General features: G+C 43.5%; 1 protein-coding gene across 1 annotated transcript in view; it reads left to right on the plus strand.

Annotated features, from left to right (window-relative positions):
- LOC138566368 (contactin-3-like) overlaps positions 1–19,872 on the plus strand; it is a 1,374,021-nt gene that overhangs the window by 1,279,867 nt on the left and 74,282 nt on the right. Inside the window, exon 20 of the mRNA XM_069643533.1 lies at positions 2,683–2,869. Coding sequence (XP_069499634.1) covers positions 2,683–2,869 — 187 coding nt within the window. The remainder of the gene's footprint in view (positions 1–2,682; positions 2,870–19,872) is intronic.

Genomic DNA, 19,872 nt, shown 5'->3' on the forward strand with positions numbered 1-19,872 from the left:
TCACTTCCTGTGATTTCATCAGTGGCCAAGGGTCGTGTGATGCCACTTCTGCTACCTCAGGCATTTTGGTGAAATGACGACCCTGTTCTGTCTCCAGATTATAAGATTTGCTGCAACTAGGTTCTTTCTCTCAAACTCAAACACTGTTTGGGTAGGCAACCTAATAGGAGCATTTGCTTTATACATTGTGATAATGCTATCACCATTGACTCGTATGTCTCAGAACACTGAAGGCAAGCAAGTGTTTGCAAACTGTGGACAATGTTTTCTTAAAAATAACGTTATTGCTTCCTAAATCAGAACCGCATTTTGCAGTACATAATAAGGGGAATTGAGGGTACATTTCAGATTAAATAAAGCCTGGCGCTGTTTTACGGTGGACGTTCGCAAATGGAGCAATCCTCCTTTCGCCCTTACGCAGCAAAATTAACTTGCAGTCATTTTGGGAGTTCCACCTCAGGCCTATTTCACTGTTTGCACTGGTTTATCTGTAAAAGGGCAAAGTTCCAAAGGAGCAAAAGGCTGCACTGTGTGCTATCAGCATATGAACACTCCAGCAATCAATATTGTAGACTTCTGAATCCATTAATAGGAAATGGTTGATAGGATTCAGACCAACTATTTGCACTTTGGAAGGTCTGTCACCAGATGACCATCCACCCATGAATAGACTTGGTTATTCCATGTTTGCAATACTTTGCGGAAGGAGTCACAATTGCATTTTATTTTAAGACACTATAGTTCAGCAGGGCTGGGCTGTACCTGCAGTAATGGTGCAGCCCTGTTGTGGTTTGTGCATTAGCTGAAGGACAGTGAATTAATGGTGCAATGGCTGAGAGGTTCATTCCTTAACCTTTCATGCATTTTTACAGTGGGACCGCAGGAGTCAGTGGTCCTCATTACAACACCGGCACTAAACCATGGCGCTATTAGCACCATGGTTGGTGCTGGTGTAGTAACGAGTCCGCCATGGTGAAATGCGGGAAATTCCGCCACATTCCAAGGTTGGCCGGAGGTATTTCCCTATTTCACCATGGCCCTTCCCCATTCCCATTTTTACCCCAAAGGGCTCAATGGGAATGGGGATGGCGGCAATTACGGTACCGCAATTTGCGGTACCGTAATTGCCTGCAGGTCCCTTTGCGGTCCCTACTTTAACGGCTGGCCCAGATCAGCCGTTCAGGTCGGGTCCCGCAAAGGGACCTCATAGTAAGCCGCTAAGTGGTTAACGGCGACGCAGCCTTTTATGGCGCCGTTAACCACTTAGCGCCTGGGTCGTAATGAGGCCCAGTAACTGTGAAATGTGCTTTCAAATCTGATATGAGTGCTGCAGCATATCCTACATTAACCACAAGAGCACACAATTATCTGTGCTGACACACACTTCCTGACAAAGTTACTGGTCACTTTTTCGAATAGGTGGCACAAACCCACTGAATTGTCTCGTTGTACTTTGATTTAATGTTGTTTTTAGATACAAAAAAAATAAACCCATGGAAGGATTTCTCAGTACATGTTGTAAACTAAAACAAAGGCATGCACTAATTCCTGCAGGTGCATTTGCCAGATGTTGCAAGAGACCTTCTATTCCATTCTTGGGCTTTTATCTCATTTTAGTTTTACTGTTGTCCATTTATTCAAGTGAAAAGACCCAGCATTACAAAAATACAACTTTCAGTGAAGAAATGATGGATGAATGAAAGTTGAGGAGTAAGATCCAGAGCATCGTTTATTTAACGTCAACGTGTTTCTGCAACCGACAGAAGCAAGTTGAAACCTCTTCAGTCTTTGGCATTTTAACACCTGGAGGACGTGCCAGGCGAATCGGATTGCACAGAACGGGCGAAATCTGTCAGTAAATGCCGGTCTGCTCCTCCCCTCGCGTCTCTGTTTTCTTTCCCACATTGCAGCTGTACACAAGCCGGGTCCCAACCATCGCCCCCTCCCGCTCTTGGCCCCACAGTCCCACTTACCTGTTCGCCCCTGCCAGCTCCTTGCCCCCAAACACACTTACGGAAATAGTATAGCGGTTACATACATCCATTTACCATTTCCCCTGGCCACCTTGATTTTGTAAGAAAAACACTGCACACCCTATCAGCACAGAGGTGATCACTCTAAAAAAAAAAAAGCAATTAGCACCCAAGGTGATGGCCCCATGGTGCATTTGGGGATGGACATGCCCTCCACAAGCTAACGTGTCGTTTCTGGCCATGTCAGCCCCCGAACACACTATTATAACATGCATTCTGAAAAATGGACACTTGAGCAGTCAAACAGCAGACACAGGTTGTCCACGTGGGTCCCGAGTGCATCACGTGATTCGTTCATGGCAACTTGCAATTGCCCGGCATCATTCTGAAGCAGCCCTCAATAGTCAAAGAATTAGAAAAGCTATGTTTATGAAAAATTGTACCTTGCAGTTCAACAATGACACATGTTCCTCGGAATGGATCCACAGAAAGCCCACCAGTCTTCAATCAATTTACAACATGTTGGTTAATGTTTGTTTTGAGTAATTACCTCAACGAATTTATGATGTCAGTGCTAAGCATTGCTTTCGGTATTTAAGGTATTTCAAAGACTGCCTCTTTTGGGTCCAAAACCAAACACATATGTATAATATAAATACGTGTTCGTTGTCCTCCCTATTCTTACGTGGCGTATAATGCTTTTTTGTAGGTGCGCTATTGGAATAAGGAAGGGAATGAAGACTCCTCAAAAAGCATCAGTGTTCCTGGCAATAAGACCTCGGTCAATCTGACTAGATTACTGAGCAACACCCAGTATTATGCAGCGGTGCGCGCGTATAACAGTGCCGGGGCCGGACCGTTCAGTGCTTCAGTCAACGCTACCACCAAGAAACCTGGTAAACTAGCCTGTCTTTGCTAACAATAAAGCACACGCAGATCCGACTGTAACATGAGCATGCACTTGGGAACATTGTGTATGTTAGTGCCTTACGTGCGCCAATAATAATGTTATGGTGGAATGTAGAGAAGAAAGCATTTCTTCGGCACATAAAACATTATCAGTGCTTTGCCTGTATGCTTTCCTTCTAACAGCTGGACTGCACACTTGTTTCCAACACTTGCCTGTCACTGCATGCCATGTTTCTTGCTGTTGTGTTACTTGGCTATGGTGTCACTCTGATGAAAATTGTACCCACTACTGCCTTCTCTGGAATTTATTTTCAATGGGATCAGCATGTCATGTTTGGTCAGACTGACGAGGTCCAATTTTGCAAATAGCCTTTTATTATTGTTGTTATTATTATTATTATTATTATTATTATTATTATTATTATGGTATTTAATGATTGCTGATCTATCTTTGAGAAGGAGCGCTTCACAGAGGTATACAACAATACAGACACACAACAAGCGCTTTACATAGGTATACAACAGTACAGATGCATAATGGAGCGCTTTTCAGAGGTAACAACAGAACAGATGTACAGAGGGGTCAAGACAAAGAGTGGCACAGATGAGGGGTACAGCTTTACACGGTGGTGGGAGGAAAGGGTCGGATGGCATCTAGTGAATCAGGCAGCAAGGGGGGGGTGACGAGATGGCCTAGGTGTTAAGGAGGAGAGAATCCTTGAAGAGGTGGGTCCTGATTTCATTTCGGAATTGTAGGAGCATGTGGGTGAGTGTGATGCTGACAGGGAGGAGGTTCTATAGTCTTGGGGAATAGGCAGAGAAGGCTTGTTTTCTGGTCCTTTCTTTTTTGCAGCAGCAGATTTCAAGTCTACACATGTCCTGGCTTCTGATGGTGCACTGTCCGTCGGAGATGCTGAGTTTCACCAAAAGGTAAGTGGGTGACTTGAGGGCGACTGCCTTATAGATGATGCAGCAAGGCTTGACGGTGATTTGTGCATACAGTTGGAGCCAGTGAAGGTTTATGAGGGCCAGGATAGTGTGGTCATATCTGCGTAAACCCTTAATGAGGTGTTCAGCCGTGTGTAGGACACCTCACAGGGTCTCAAGGGAGTACGATGGGAGGCCTTTGAGGATTGCATTGCCCCCATCCAGGTGGGATTGGACCAGTGCTTGATCTGTGGATCTAAAGCTTCCGGTGGGATGGAGTGCTTCACGTTCTGCAGGAGGGAGAGGTGATACCAGGAGGTGAGCTCAGGTGTGAAGCCCTAAGAGTTCATGGTTGATAGCCAGTCGGTCTTGGAGGGGTTGAGCTTCAAGTATGCACTGGACATCCAACACTGGATCAGTGAGAGGCTAGTTTTGATGCTATGGATGTCCTTGATGGAGTCAATCTTGAGGTATAACCAAGTGAGCAGTGTGGCGTCTTCCACGGCCTAAACAAATAAACTGATATACACCTGTAAATCATACTTATCTACAAGTAGCTGCGTTACGTTAACTAGAGCACTTGCATTGTCTAAACTAGACAACTGCAACACACTATTCTTATGCTCCACTGAACACAATCTAAATAGACTCCAGGTACTTCAGAATATTTAATTGAGAGCAGCACTCAGTCTGCTCAGACCCTGCCGTATATCCATACACAGGCACAACTCCAACTGGTTGTCCATCCGTGACAGAATCACACTACGCACCCTAGCCATCACGCACAAATGCCTCACAAACAAAGTCCCAAACACCTGTCTGACAAAATTTGTAAACACCAACCCGCACACACCACTAGATCGTCTCATTCCCACAACCTGGTGGTACCAAGATTTAATCTAAAAACAGCCGGTGGAGCCAGCTTCTCAGTCCAAGCTGCCAAACGTTGGAATTCCTTTCCCATCGCTCTTAGACAAGAACCCTCTTTCCTGACCTTCAAAGCCAGAATAAAAAACTGGCTGAGCAACAACTCTTCACTAAGATGTTACCATTATGTTTATCTGACCACTGCTTAGTTATGCTATTGACCACTTTCTCCTGCTTATTTATGATCTTGCATATTATCTCCTGCTGTCTGACCCACCTGTATCTAGGGTCCCAGTCGTTGACTTCACACTTGACTCTAATGTACTTTACTTCACCATGGATGTAACCTCTAAGTTTTCAAGCGCCCAGTTACCTCAGGGTTTGGTGCACGATATAAATAATATACAAATACAAAGTATAACTGTGTGTCATTAGCGTATTGGTGGATGTGGATGTTGTGTGTGGCTAGAATGACGATGACTGGATGTTACCTGAAAAAGGGTCAGGAAGAGGAAAGGAGGGTGAAAGACCACATCACCTGTATTCTGTGAGGATGGAGGAGCTGACAATAATGCATTGACAAATGTAAGATTGTTTTAACATTTGGTTTGTATGTTTCATTATACTACTGAGAAAGTTGTTGATTGCACTTTGCCCTCAAATGTGTTACAGGGTACAATCATACTCCATCCCTATTATTTCAGTGTATGGTTTGCTGCTCCTGGAAAAGGTGCTGGAAAAGTCGAATAGCTTCATTGTGGGGGGTAAAACTGTCATTACAGGAAGAAAGCCAGCAAAGAATAAGACTAAGGACAAGGTAACAAGGCCAAAAAATCCCACCATAAATTTTGACCACCTCTATCATCAAGGACTAGATATACAGACATAGAAAGCCTGATGGAAGTGACTGTGAATATGGATAATTTCCAGCAGATGCCAAAACCCGACGAGCACCACACGCTGAACGAGGAATGGTCAGCATTACAACAACACAATAACTCAATTTTAAGCATAGAACGAGAGGGAAAAGTGAAAATGAGGGATATAAAGACCCCAGTCTCAGACTGTTCAAAGTTCCAAGAGCTTCTTGAGTTAAAAGATATCAATATCCTAAACAGATATTGTAAACTTTCACTACTGGCACTATTCCCTGAATTGCATGTGATACAATCATCTGACATTGCATGGGTGGAACTAACAGACACCCTCTTTAAAATACAGTTTTCTCCACTGTACCTCGGAAAATATTGCAAAATGTATTAGGACCTAATCCTACGAATTGCTTTGCATGGGATATTAAGTCTCTTTTGCCCCTGATATTGAAACTCGAAGCAACACAGGCAATCATAACATGCAAATCATGTGCAGGGATTACAGCAGAAAAGTTGTATGTAATACATCAAGTAAAGTTTACCTAAGAAGAATGGAGCATATAAAGGATCAGGATTTGCACCCAGGGCCCATCTAGCAAGCTTTGCTGTCTCATCCCTACTATACAGATTATTACACAGTCAGATATTGTAAAAGTCATCAAATGGAATACTAGAGGGTACAATCGTGTATTAGACAAGCAATTAGATAACTGCCCCTTTTTAATGCAGATATCTTTCTGGTAACAGAAAGCTGGTTGTTAGGGGATATCTTTACATTAGAGAAGCAAGTAAGGAAAGTGATGAAGTCACAACAAATTCGATAAACAACCATGTCATGGCTGTCATGGTATAATTAGCACACAAGTTAACCCTTATGTTTGATGTTTATGATCAGCCAGGTGGGGACATTACAGAGGAAATCATGATTTATATAGATTATGTTGAAAGAATGAAGAAATATCGAGGCTGAGTACCACAAATAAAATACACCAATCACGGGCTAAAATGATTCACAGATCTTTTATTACTGCACAGTTTACAAATGAATTACTTCAAGAGGCACAGAGGGGGGACCAAAACTACCCATCGGTGTCATCGTACCCTTCCCCACATTATGCTGTAAGCAAACCATACAATTCTGGACAAAACGCTCAGAAGTTTTTGAGATGTTAACATTCACCCAAACAGATTCTTACATTTTGCAGATATTCTTTGCAAATTTTCCTAGTGGGACCATGGGTCATTATAATCATGGCGGTGACATATGCATCGGGTAACATCCATCTTCCTTTTGAATTATCTACCCATCCTCATCCAATCCTCATCCAACTTCGCCAAACCCTCAGCCCAATGTTTAAGTTCTTCTAGAGTGACATCAGCTTGAATATTCTTTATCGAGTCAATCCCTTCATCTACAGTACAAGTGTTTGTGGCTACCTTCGTAACATACATTTATGAGTACAAATCAGAAGCAGTCTGGTTAGTTATCCTGTCAGCAAAAGCGTTCCCTTTCCCTACATCATCTACTACTTTCTGATGCGCCGCGTACTTCCTAATTGTTAGTTGAGAAGGAAGCACAAGTGCTGAGAGTAGCTGAACTATCAAGGTGCCATGTTGAATTTTCGTTCCGTGGGAGGCCAAGAAACCTCGTTCTGCCCATATACCGAAGTTGTGAACCACCCCAAAGGCATACTGGCTGTCAGTAAATATATTCACTCTAAGCCCTTGGGAAAGTTCACAAGCTTGAGTCAGTGCAATAATCTCTGCGGCCTGCGTGGAGTTATGCGAAATTCTCTTGGTTTCCATGATCATGCTTAGTGTAGTGATGGCATAAGCAGCAGTGGAAGTTTGAAACAGGAGCCATTGCAAAACAGCTCCCCTTGTGGATCATTCTGAAGTGTATCTTTCAAATCAATCCTGCCTTTAGTTTCTTTTTCTGTGGTATAAAGGCAGTCATGTGACATTTCATCAATGCAAGCAATATCTTGTGGGAGAGATAACAATTCAGCCGGATTCGATACACAACACCTTTTAATTTGAATATGCAGTAAAAATAATATCAGTTCATATCTTGTTAATCGTGCGGAAGTAAGGTGTTGCGTTTGCTTCTTTTTAATAGAACGTCTACAGAGTGAGGTACCAACAGAGTTAAAGTATGGCCTAGGACCATACACTTGCTCTGCTTTACAGACGCAGTGGCAGCAGCAACAGCTCTCAAACATCTTGGCAAAGCGCATGCAACAGGATCATGTGTGGAGGAAAAATAACCGCACAGTCTATTCTTCCCCGCATGTTCCTGCGTTAACACAGCCAAAGCACATCCATCATGTTCATGCACATACAACTCGAAGGCCTTATCATAATTTGGTGTGTCCAAAACTGGTGCTGAACACAATGCAGTCTTGAGCTGATCAAAAGCTTCCTGGTGTTCCAAGTTCCACGGTAGTGGCAAAGAAATGCCCTTCTTTGTCAATGCCAACATTGGTTGATCACTACTGAAAAATTAGGGATCCACTGTCTACAGTAAGAAGCCATTCCTATCAAGGCTCTGACTACCTTCTGTGTATTTGGGACAGACATGCTAGAAATGCTCTTAATTCGTTGAGGTGTCAATCTTCTTCCCAGTATTGTCGACAGGAGGTTGCCATTATGCAGCTCGACCAATGTATACGCTTGCGGTTTGTTCTTCATTGTGCCAATGTTTATACAAGGATGAGTCTTGTGAGCGTAGCCAAAACTTAAACAACAGTTCATATGAAGCACAAGGTCTCATTACTCAGTCTAAACAGTTGGCTCTCGGATAGCCTAAACATTAACACAACTCAAATGTCGGAAGGCTTGGTTGCAAGTTGAAAACCTAGTCCACCATTTTAGAACGAAGAGCACACAAGTAGAAATCAAAATGGCGGATGAATCTTAAAATGGCAGCGAAGTTAACCCAAAAATCAGAACTTTGCAATGCGGCTTTCTGTGTAGCGCAAGTAGGCTTAGGCCAATATAAATACTAAGGAGGCATTATATAATTACCTTTTAACTACGTCATATTCCTCTCTCACAACATTTGTGTGGAAGTTGTGATTTTGGCCGGTGGTGATTTGAATATGCATTGTGCAGAAATAAAATCTGACAAGATCCTGAAGCAGGTAATGCCACAAGATATAGCAGCAGTTACTTGGGTAAGCAATCAAAATAATACACAGGGTACTAGATGGCTTAAGTTCTTTGCCAGCCACCTTATGTGTATGCTTAATGGGCGAGTGGAAGGAGATCTCCCTGTCATGACCACTGCTTCCAAGGAGTCAGGACCAACCCAACACCCTTGGAAGCAGGCTCATAACATATACCATCGGCGCCAGCCAGTCCCAATGGGGACCTTTTGGACCCTGTCCTGGCACCGGTGGTGCCAGGCTCATAAAATGGACCAGTCCCGGCACAGGAAGCGCCGGGCTCATAACAAGTGTGAAAGTGCTTGGGTGGACCTACCTGCAGCAGACCATGCTGCTTACTTACCAGCAGAATGATGTTTCATTCTCTTCTGGCAGGGACTACTTTTTCTTCTGGGTGGGGCAGGCACCACTCCCTGGATCATTGATGCTGGAACCCTTCTGGAAGCAGGAACTCTTTTTTCCTGGGCGAGGCTGTGGAAGGAGACACCTAAGCACTCCTGTGGGCTATTTAAACCACACCCGATTGGTGCAACGTGCTTCGCGTTATTCTGCATCTGCAGCAGGACGCTCACCGTGTCAGCTCCAGGGAATCTTCAGCTCCGGATCCTGTGAATAAGAAAATTACCTGCTGGAACCAATCTGCAGTCTTCAGCAACTCCTGCAAGAACAAAAGGCACACGTTAGGCAAAAGCAAGGTTGGCGCTTCAACTTACCCGATCCATCTGCAACATCCAAGGCGTTTTTTCTGCATTTCTCGTCCGGCATCGGGCCTGCAAAGACAAAGAACATTGGTTACTAACGCTTAGTTGCAAAACGACTTACCTGCGTTACGCTCGCCCCAACGCTGCTCGCGCCGTATTCCATCACCTGTAAAGACAAAAAGAGACATTAAGGTGCATTCTACAGCCCTAGAGCAGCCTTTCTTCTTATGTGCCATCCTATTCTCCATCTTCTTGCTTCGTTCATTGCCACGAACCGGGAGGGCATCTTCTTTGGCACCGGCAGCAACTGAAAAGGAAAAAGACATAGACATTAAAAGAGGGCAATCTAAAAAGAACTTTAATACTTACAAGTCACGCTTGTGCAGCAAGCGGCGGCATCGCTCTCAAATCACCCTCTGCAATCAAGAGGCTGAACTCGAATCCAGTGAAGTAACTGGACCCAGCGCCCCTGCACAAGACGCAGGATGGAGAGCCCGGCATTCACCTATTTAAGACACCTCACCCTTCGGGTCAAATTTTCAGTGAAGAAGGGGCCTAATCCGGGAGCCAAACGAATCCTACGCCTAACGCTGAAGACGGTTTCACCGCCCAGTCAAGACCCGCGCCTCCGAGGGAATCAGGTGAGCGTTACACTCCCTGGCAGGCACACTTGGGAAGCTGGCAAGAAGAAAGCGAGTATAGGCTATTTGTTTTATTACGCTGAAAGATTTAGGTTTGGTGACGAGTTTGGTCAAATGCATGTGCAAAGTTTGGAGATAGAAGCACAAACACATTGTGTACAAAAAGGTATTTTTTTAGATGCTGCAATGGCAAATCAAAGGAGATTGCTGCAGGGTGAAATTAGGATCTTGCAAAAAAGATAGAGATGCTGGGCCATAGGTGCTGCAGGCCACGTTATGAAATGTGAAAGGGAAAGATCGGAATGTGTCTCTGAAAAGAGCTAGGTGGCAAATCATTATGCACACTTTGGCCAAACACGATTCCAAGACATATCGGCAGGTGATGAATACAATTCTGTCACCAACTAAAAGTATTATAATCGACAGTCGGCCACTTTCTCTAGCAGATTTACTTTGGAAAATGATGATGAGGAAGACATTTATAATCCCATATGTAAACTTAAAAGCTTGCGCGCACCGGGCTCAGAGGGTCTAGCAAATAGTGTATTAATAAAGAACCCATACATTTGTATGACGTTATGATATCAGCACACAGAAAAGAAACGTATAAGTATTGCATGCAAGCACTCTATAATGGTCACTGTAAATATAAATGCCAGTAGAGCAAAACCATTAAATGATCGTCTCTTGGTCAACTCCTGGCCCTCCTTGAGCAAAGTGTTTGTGAGCATATTACCTAAGGAAATCCATAATTGGATACATCAAGCCAACATATGACCTCCTTTTCAGACTGGGTTCTGGGAAGGCTACAGCACAACACAACATATTCGTATTATGAGGTCACATATAGCTGATACACGCCATGCAAATTCCCCTCTATATTTGCAGCTTTCATTTATTACACTGCTGCTTTTGATCACGTTGATAGATCCCTTTCATCGGATACATTGGAAAAATGGGGATTACCAGCACAAATACGTCATCTAGTGGCCCAGTTGTACAGCAACACTACTGTTGCTGTGAAAAAGATGCACCTGTCCCATTGTCATCTGTAAAGTGTTAAAGCAAGGGTGTGCATTTACCCTAGTACTTTTTAACCTTTACATGGCAGATATAGAATGTCATTGAAAAACATCACTTTTTGCCGCCGCAATTGGGGGACCAACATGTTGGTTGGGTTAGTTATGCAGACAACCTGTTTTTTCTAGCCCGCTCACCTATTGGACTTAGTTGGGCAATTCAAGCAGTGGGTCAATATTCCAGGGAGAACATAAATATTGCCAAACCGAAGGTGATGCGCTTTAGTAAGGGATCAAGGATTCAGGCCAAAGGTCGTACATGGAACAACAAGAGCTCTTGCAGGTGTCCTCATATAACTACTTCAGAGTTTTGCTTATTAACTCTTTAAGTGAAGGTGCACTGAGAGAAGCCTGTACTTTAAAGGTAATGACAAAGGTGGCCATTATAAGGATCTATGCAAATCAACATGGTGATTATAGCCTTAGTGGTCTCCTCCTTGTCTATGGTCAGAGCCTAGTGCCCACTATATGGTATGGGTATGATGCCTACTTAGGCACACATGCATGGCTTGACAAGCTATGAGCCAAAATATGGAGATACTGGTTGGGCGTATCTAATTTGGATCCGATAGAATTCTTGAGACTGGAACCTGACATTCTATTTTTAAGTACACAGTCTATAGTAAGTACATGTAATCCATCAATCTGTAAAAAAACAACTAATGTGTAACCTTATGCTTGGGATTACCTACAGAATCTTGAAAAAGCTAACAAGAAAAAAAGCATACAAGAGATTGTTGCAGGGACATACCTCTTCGGCTCTGCACAGCCGTAGATAAAGTATTCCTGGCTCTGCATATTAGAAAGACGAATGTGCTTCTTAGACTTAACCAGCTACCATGTTTGTTGGTATTGGGTGCACGTTGGTGTGTGTCTTTGGAAAAGAGGTCATGCTGCACGTGTAAAAAAAGTGGTGTAACTCAATCAGTGAGCACTTATTCATGTATTTGACAGATTTGTGGTTGAGTAATATAACATATTCGATACATTTGTATATAGATATGAAACAATTTTAACAGATGAATTTTGGGTACATTTCCTGACAGGGAACCAAATATCACTAATTGTTGTTCTTGTGAAGATGTGGACTAAAGTGCATAAATGAAATGGAATGAAATAGAAATGTAAACAAGGGATAATTCCTTGCTTTTTAGCATAGGCTATTAGTAATATTTTATAGGAATAGATATATGTTAGCCATTTTTAATGTTTGTTTGTATGTGAGGTATGTGTTAGCATTTAACTATATCACACTTATATTTTAAAAAGTGTGCAATAGAAAATGCCATGTTTAGTACATCCTTTCTTTTGACAAGCTTGTTCACGCGACTTAACAGTGAAGATATAGATCTTCTCTTGACCTCATCAGTAAAGATCTCTACATTACCACACCTCGTCTTCTTCGTTCTAATTTCTAACCAATTAGAAATCCTACCTTAACCTCTACATACCTCTTTCTCGTCCTCAATAGTAAACTTACCTTTGTTTGTTTGTTTGTTTGTTTATTACATTTATAAGGCGCACCAGACCCGAAAGTAGCAGGGTGCCGAAGGATATGCGAAGCTTACAAGTATTGCATATTGTACAGGCAGTAAATGACACATCAAATTGTGCAGGTAATCCAAAATACAGGATTAAGTCATACAAAAGGCAAAGTTAATTAAATCTTAGTGCTTACATATGTACACAAATATATACAGTTAACAAGTATCAAATATCCAATCTAGCAACAGTCGGGCTAGCGTAGCACAGGATCTAGCTAGATATCAGCCAGGTTGAGGTGGGTGATGAGGTTTTTTCTAAATCCGGAATAGGGGAGGTCAGCTCTCAACTGGTATGGTAGGGAGTTCCAAAGTTTGGCGGCCTTAACAGGGAAGCTATTGATGCCAATCTTAGAGGTTTTAAATCTAGGTACTACCAGACAGTTTATGTTGATGGATCTAGATGGTCTGCTAGAGGTTCTTCTAGAAATTCTGTCAATTAAGTAACTCGGTGCCACATTGTTCAGTGCCTTGTGAGTCAGGGAGGCGATTTTTAGTAGTATTTTGTTATGGGTGGATAGCCATTTGTGTTGTTGTCTGATGGCAGATATATGCACTCTTTTATTGATGCCTAAAGCGGCTCTAATGGTGTTATTTTGTAATATTTGGAGTCTGTGGATAATAGTTTTGTTAGCACTACTGTATAGGGCATTGCAGTAGTCTAGCCTTGAAAGAATTAGTGCTCTGGCCAGTATAAGGCAGTTGTCGTTGGAGAGGAAAGGTCTGCCTGCTCTAATCAGCTTACAGGTGTAGGCTGTGGTGGACGCCAGGGAATTTTAGTTGTTTGGTGAAGGACATGGTTGCATCGAGGTAGAAGCCCAAGGTTTTTACCTCTTTAGAGACAATGGTATTATTGCCATCAATAATGAAGGAGGCATAATCAGGCCCTAGTTTGGAGATATTGGAGGGAGAGCCGAGGATTATCAGCTCTGTCTTGTCATCATTCAGGCATAGTCCGTGTGTGGCCATCCATGCCTGAATGATGAGATAGATTTTATTTACCAAGGCCAGGTCCCTACCATGAAAGAGGGAGGAAATCTGAGTGTCATCTGCATAGTTAGTGTAGGTGACACCCAGAAGGTCCAGATCATCGAACAGTGGCTTGGTAAATATATTATATAGAGTCTGGGACACGCAAGAGCCCTGAGGGACCCCACACATAATGGGGGTAGGGTCGGCAGCTGCAGAGGGTGAAAATACTCTGCTCGTTCTATCACTCAAAAATGATTCTATCCACTTAACAGCGCCTGTAGAGAAGTGGGCTGCTGTAACTAGTGGTCAACCAAGTCAAATGCAGCTGTAAGATCAAGTAGCAGCAATAATGCTGTTTTCCCTTGATCTCTCAGCTCATCGATCTGAGTTTTCAAGTTGACCTTTGCCACCATCCTTCTTCCTTGTCCCAGTACCCAGTAGTAATCTTTCCTTAACCCACACACCCCCCTTCCTCATCCCAGTACTCAATAGTAATGTCATGTTTGCTGCACAACCCTCTTCCTCATTGCAATACCCAACAGTAATTTACTATCCAATAGTAATCTTACCTTCAGAACCACATCCCTCTTCCTCTTTCCAGTACGCAATGGTATTGTCGCCTTTACCCATACATACCACCTCACTCATCCAAGTCACAGTCCCCACGCACCCCACCACGCTCATCCTCATCACAGTCCCCCACTACCAAATGACAGACATCCTCATCACAAATCCCCACCACCCCTATCTCACTCTTCCTGATCACAGACCTCCATTGCCCCACCTGACTCTTCCTTATCACAATCTGCCACCAATCCACCTCACACCTCCTTGTCACAGTCCCCAACTACCCATAGCAAACTATTCCTGATCACAGTACACACTACCCCATATCACTCTTCCTCATCACAGTCTGTCAATACTCCCAAGTCTCTCTGCTTCATCACAATCCACCACTAGTCCCTCAGCCGTCCTCGTCATAGTCCCCCACTACCCTACCTCACTTTTCCTTGTCAAAGTCCCCAACCATCAACACCTCTCTCTTTCTTGTCACAGTCCCCTTCCCCATCCTCTTCCTCATGAGTCTTGCATTAACCCCACCTCATTCTTCCTCTTCACAGTTCTCCACTACCCTACCTCACTCTTCCTCATAAGAGTACCCCACTATGCACACTTCATTCTTCCTTGTCACAGTCCCCCGCTGCCCCACCTGATTCTTCATGGTCACAGTCCCCCACTATCCCTATCTCACTCTCCCACATCACATTCCCCCACTAGACACACTTCACAATTTCGCATCACAGATCCCCAATACTACCCCTCACTCTTTCTCTTCGCAGCCTCCCACTTCCTTCACCTCACTCTTACCGTCACAGTATGCCAATAGTAAGCACTAGTATTAAACCCACATCCCTCATACTTGTATCAGTACCTAATCAGTAATCCTACATTTACCCCACAACCCTCTTCCATGTTCCAGTACCCCAATAGTAAACCATGTCATTATCCACACATCCCAATTCCTAGACCCAGTACTCCAATATATATATATATATATATTCACTAAAAAAAACTTTCTTAAGGGGAACAAAAAAGAAGGGGCTGGACATGTGATGTCATCAGTGATGTCATCAATGATATGTGTGATGTCATCTTTGATGTCCTGGTTGTTAGTCTTAGTAGTTCAAGGTGGTGGCGCGAGTTATGGTTGCTTATGCTTAGCCTACCATAACAGGTGAATTTCAGGGGAATTTCAGGGGTTTTTCAGTTTTACTTTGAACCATAATGTCACATGTGTAAATTATTTTTTAGTTAATTTTACGGGTTTTTAGTAGGGCAACTTAACCATAACGTCCCTTAAACAAAGTTTTTTTTGTTACTGAATTTCATAGCTTTTTTTAAAAGGTACTTAATCATAACATCTTGTTAACAAAGTGTTTTTGCTAAATATACACTTTCATCATGTGATTTTGGGAGATATGTAGTATAATTTCCTTACTTTATATGCATGTAACATGGAACATACTGAACCCCCTCGCTAATGATATTTGAAAGGCAAGGACTGAGCGCCTGTCTGCGGACGGGTGTGGACGAGGTCAACAGTACCCAGGGGGTATCATAAATTGTACTATTGTGTTATATAAAAATGTGCAACTTTGAAAAAGGACACATAAAGACATTGGGCCTCATTACGACCCTGGCGGTAAGGGGTTAACGCCAGCGTTAGCTGCGCCGACCCCTTACCGCCAATTACGAGGTCCCTTAGCGCCATGGCGCTTTTAACACCTGCTTTTAGCAGGTGTTAAAATCCATGGCGCTAAGGGACCATGGAGTTAATTACGCCACCGTAATTTACGGTGGCGTAATTAACGCCTTCCCCACTCCCATTATGCCCTATGGGGCAAAAATGGGAATGGGGAAGGGTAAATGGGGATTGGGGACTTACCGCCCCGCCGACCTCGGAATGGGGCGGTAAGTCCGCCAACCACCATGGCGTAAACGTAGTTTACGCCATGGTGGTAAAGTCACGGCCCAGGCGGTAACTTACCGCCTGGGTCGTAATGAGGCCCATTATAAGTACTAAAAGTAAATAGATAAACCTAAACGTCTGAAACAATAACCATGCATTTAATGACAATGTAGAATGAAATGGATTATACCCTAACAAAAAAAGGTATGCCTCCAACGTTATTACCTCACAGAAACTGTGCAGCCAGGAGCGACAGTCGACGCACAAAGTACAACGAAGACAAATTACAAGAAAATAGTAAGTGAACTTCATGTTTCTTATATGTGTGTGTACTTTTTTTGTAAGAGGGGCAGAAAAAATAATTTCTTTCTGTTGTTTTGACACAGAAATGTGCAGTACTTCGGAGTGACTGGAGGAGAATTTTCTGCATGGGGAAATGTCCGAAGATAGCGATAATAATAGTACAAAGTATTCTGCATAAGCAAATTAATTGTCAGTATGTTATGGGCATTTAACATATATATATTTATTTTTAACAGATCAGGTAAAAGAAGAAGAAACGCCAACAAAGGACACGGAGGAAGACAGGCTGAAAAGGATAGAATTGAAAATGGACATAGTAAATGACAATTTTAACAGTTTAAGGGAATTTGTGGAGGAATTTGTGAGAGGAAAAATACGATATCACTGTCCCACCTGTACCTGCCCCCCTTCCCCATTTCCCAGTGAACCATCCCCAAACCTTCAAGAAGAAAATAAATGTTTTGATGAAACATACATCCCTTCATCCCCTCACAAATCATCCCCTCACAATCAGCCCATGTTGAACCCTAATTCCCCTATATTTGAATCAGTATCTGCTTCCCCCTGTATTTCTGTTGATTGATGTGTGTGTGTGTATTGAAAGTTTTTTATGTTAGTTGTAGTAGAAGGGTGTGAGGCAAAAAAATGTTTTAAAAAAAGTTAAAATGTCTGCGGACAGCGTGCCTGTTCGACATAGCCGTAAGCAATAGAATATGGATGTTCTAACGGCTAGACACCTACCTGTACCAATGGCAACCAAGATGGAACTGATCTTAGAATGCACCATCTGTTCAAGTTGTGCGTAAATGAACAGAATGGGGCCTCCTAAGGACATTATTCCTCTCTGTACCGCTCACAAACTAGATAAAACATGTTCTTAGAACACACCAGGTGTCCGGGTTGTTTGCAAATGAGAAAAAAGGGAGTGTCCTAAGGACACCATACCTGTCCGTACCATCCGCAGCCAAGATGGAGCCGTCCGTAGAACAGACGCGGTGGTCGGCATGTCCGTAGTCAAACAAACTGGAGGTGTCCTAAGGACACCGTACCTGGCCGTACAGTCAGAAGATCATGTACGCACATGCGCACTAATCCATAAGTACTGCGAACATCGTGTCTGTCCCTAACTGTCCGTCTCACTTGTGTCGCACTTTTAATTAGTTTCAGGACCCAAACACTGTCCGTAGAACACTTGCGCGCATGCGCACGTCCGTTACTCTGCATTTGTTGTCCAGCGGGCACCCATTTCCCTCGCGGATGTGTTCAGGATGTCATCATGTGACCGCACCCACGCTGAGCGTGTGGACTAATTTGTGCACTTGTCTGCTTCCGCAACATTCCAAAAGAACTTATACATACTTGGGAAATTATTTTACAGTATAAAATCACCATTTCATATTTCCCATAGAATGGCTCTACCTTTGAATGTATTGTTTAGAATTATTTTTGCAATGCTTTGAGGGATCAATATGGGCATGAACCGCACCACTTCACCCCTATAAATGGCCACACCCCCGAGCTCATCTCGTGCTTCTGGCTGTAGCAGATTGAGTTGTGCTGCCTTTACTGCTGTAGCGACCATTAGCCAACTAATCCTTATGGCATCCATGGCTACTGTTGCTTCATTAGCCTCAGCACCACCCCCAAACCCTCCACCGATACCACCTCCCCAAGGGCCTGCAGAGGGAAACATGGGTGAGGATGTAGAGATGGAGGAAGAAGAGGAAGAAGAGGAAGAAGAGAATGAGGTGGAGGAACTCTGCAATACAAGGTCCCACCGGGAGTCGTGGGTGTGGCGGTTGTTTTCCATGTTTGGGAACGTACCAAAAGCACGTGCGAACCTGGTCAGGTGTAACCAGTGCCAGTTGGTGCTGAGTCGCGGGAGACCTGGTACGTACAGCTTTGGTATGACAACCATGAAGTGACACCTAACTTCATTCCACCGTGCAGACATTCGCAAGGTGGTACCATCTGAAGAACATAGTAGATTGAGTTCCTCCACAGCATCCTCTGTGTCCGATCCTCTCACCACAAGAGACACTCCTGTGGGGGAGCTCATCCCTCCAGCTGCCTCACAAGCCATTTGCAATGCTGTTGACCCTTACCTTTCGAGGGTCACAATATTGTGTATGTACTGCGACGCAGTACTCTGCAGGGGGGAGAGTCTTCAAAGTGCTTTTGAGGCTACGGTCACAGGTAAATATATTATATAGAGTCTGGGACACGCAAGAGCCCTGAGGGACCCCACACATAATGGGGGTAGGGTCGGCAGCTGCAGAGGGTGAAAATACTCTGCTCGTTCTATCACTCAAAAATGATTCTATCCACTTAACAGCGCCTGTAGAGAAGTGGGCTGCTGTAACTAGTGGTCAACCAAGTCAAATGCAGCTGTAAGATCCAGAAGAACTGCTCCCTACCTAAGTAAAGCCCACCCTACATCTTTCTTTCTCTACTTGTCCTTTCTTATCCCCGTAGTTGGTGTCCCTTCCTTACCCTCCTTTGCCCTCCTCTCCTAGTGTGTCATGCGCTTACTGAAAAACAACACAAATTACAAAAAAGGCTCTTTTCAGAGCCACCTTTCTCATTTAACAATAGAACTATCAAGTGACCGTTGTAGGTCCCCGCGCATTTTTCGAAAAGTCTGCAGACAGTCGTAGGACGCACAAAAATGGAGGGTGCAAGTGGAGCAAAATCAATGCACTTTTCACTGGGAGTAAGTGGTGGCTCTGAAAAGAGCCTTTCAGTGGTGTTTTGTGTGTTTCAAAAACTGTACATTGGAAAAAACAGATTATCAAATAGGTGACTATTTGCAATGCATTTTGTACATTGCAAAGAAAAATCTGATTGCCAGCATATGTGAGATGGACTCCATCTCTGCGAAAAATAAAAGTGCTGCGGAACAAAATATTTTCATTGTGGAATGAGGACATGCCAACATCTCTTAGAAAGGCACAAACAACCTTATTGACATTGCGCCTTGCTGTCTCCATTTGTGGACCAAATACAGAAGAACACAGCCATATTTGTCTTTTTTCAATATGGGAAAAAACTACTTGGCAATTTGGAAACATGTCCATGACCTTCGCAAGTCCTTCCTTCATTGCAAATTGCAAAGAAATTCCAGAGACACGGCCTAAACTGTTTCCTCCGCAATTAATGATAAGTATTTCAGGATGACGCTCTGTCTGTAAAGTAGCACAGAGAGGTACCAAGTCCAGCAACCTCATTCCACGCACGCCATCCCAGTGCACTTCCACATGAGGAAATCCAAGATCTGCAGACATACCACAACGTTCTGCATGCACCTTCAGCCAATGTATCCATGAGTCTCCCAAAATCCAGATAATCTGTTTTCGAGCACACAGAGCCATAGCTGTCTGTTCTCCTCTCAGGAAAAAGACGGTCTCACTAAATCTCTCTGTTCAGAACACACCCACTGAACTTTACTGA

This window comes from Ambystoma mexicanum, chromosome 2p (genome assembly GCF_040938575.1).
Source record: "Ambystoma mexicanum isolate Mex_15411 chromosome 2p, UKY_AmexF1_1, whole genome shotgun sequence".
NCBI classification, from domain to species: Eukaryota; Metazoa; Chordata; class Amphibia; order Caudata; family Ambystomatidae; genus Ambystoma; species Ambystoma mexicanum.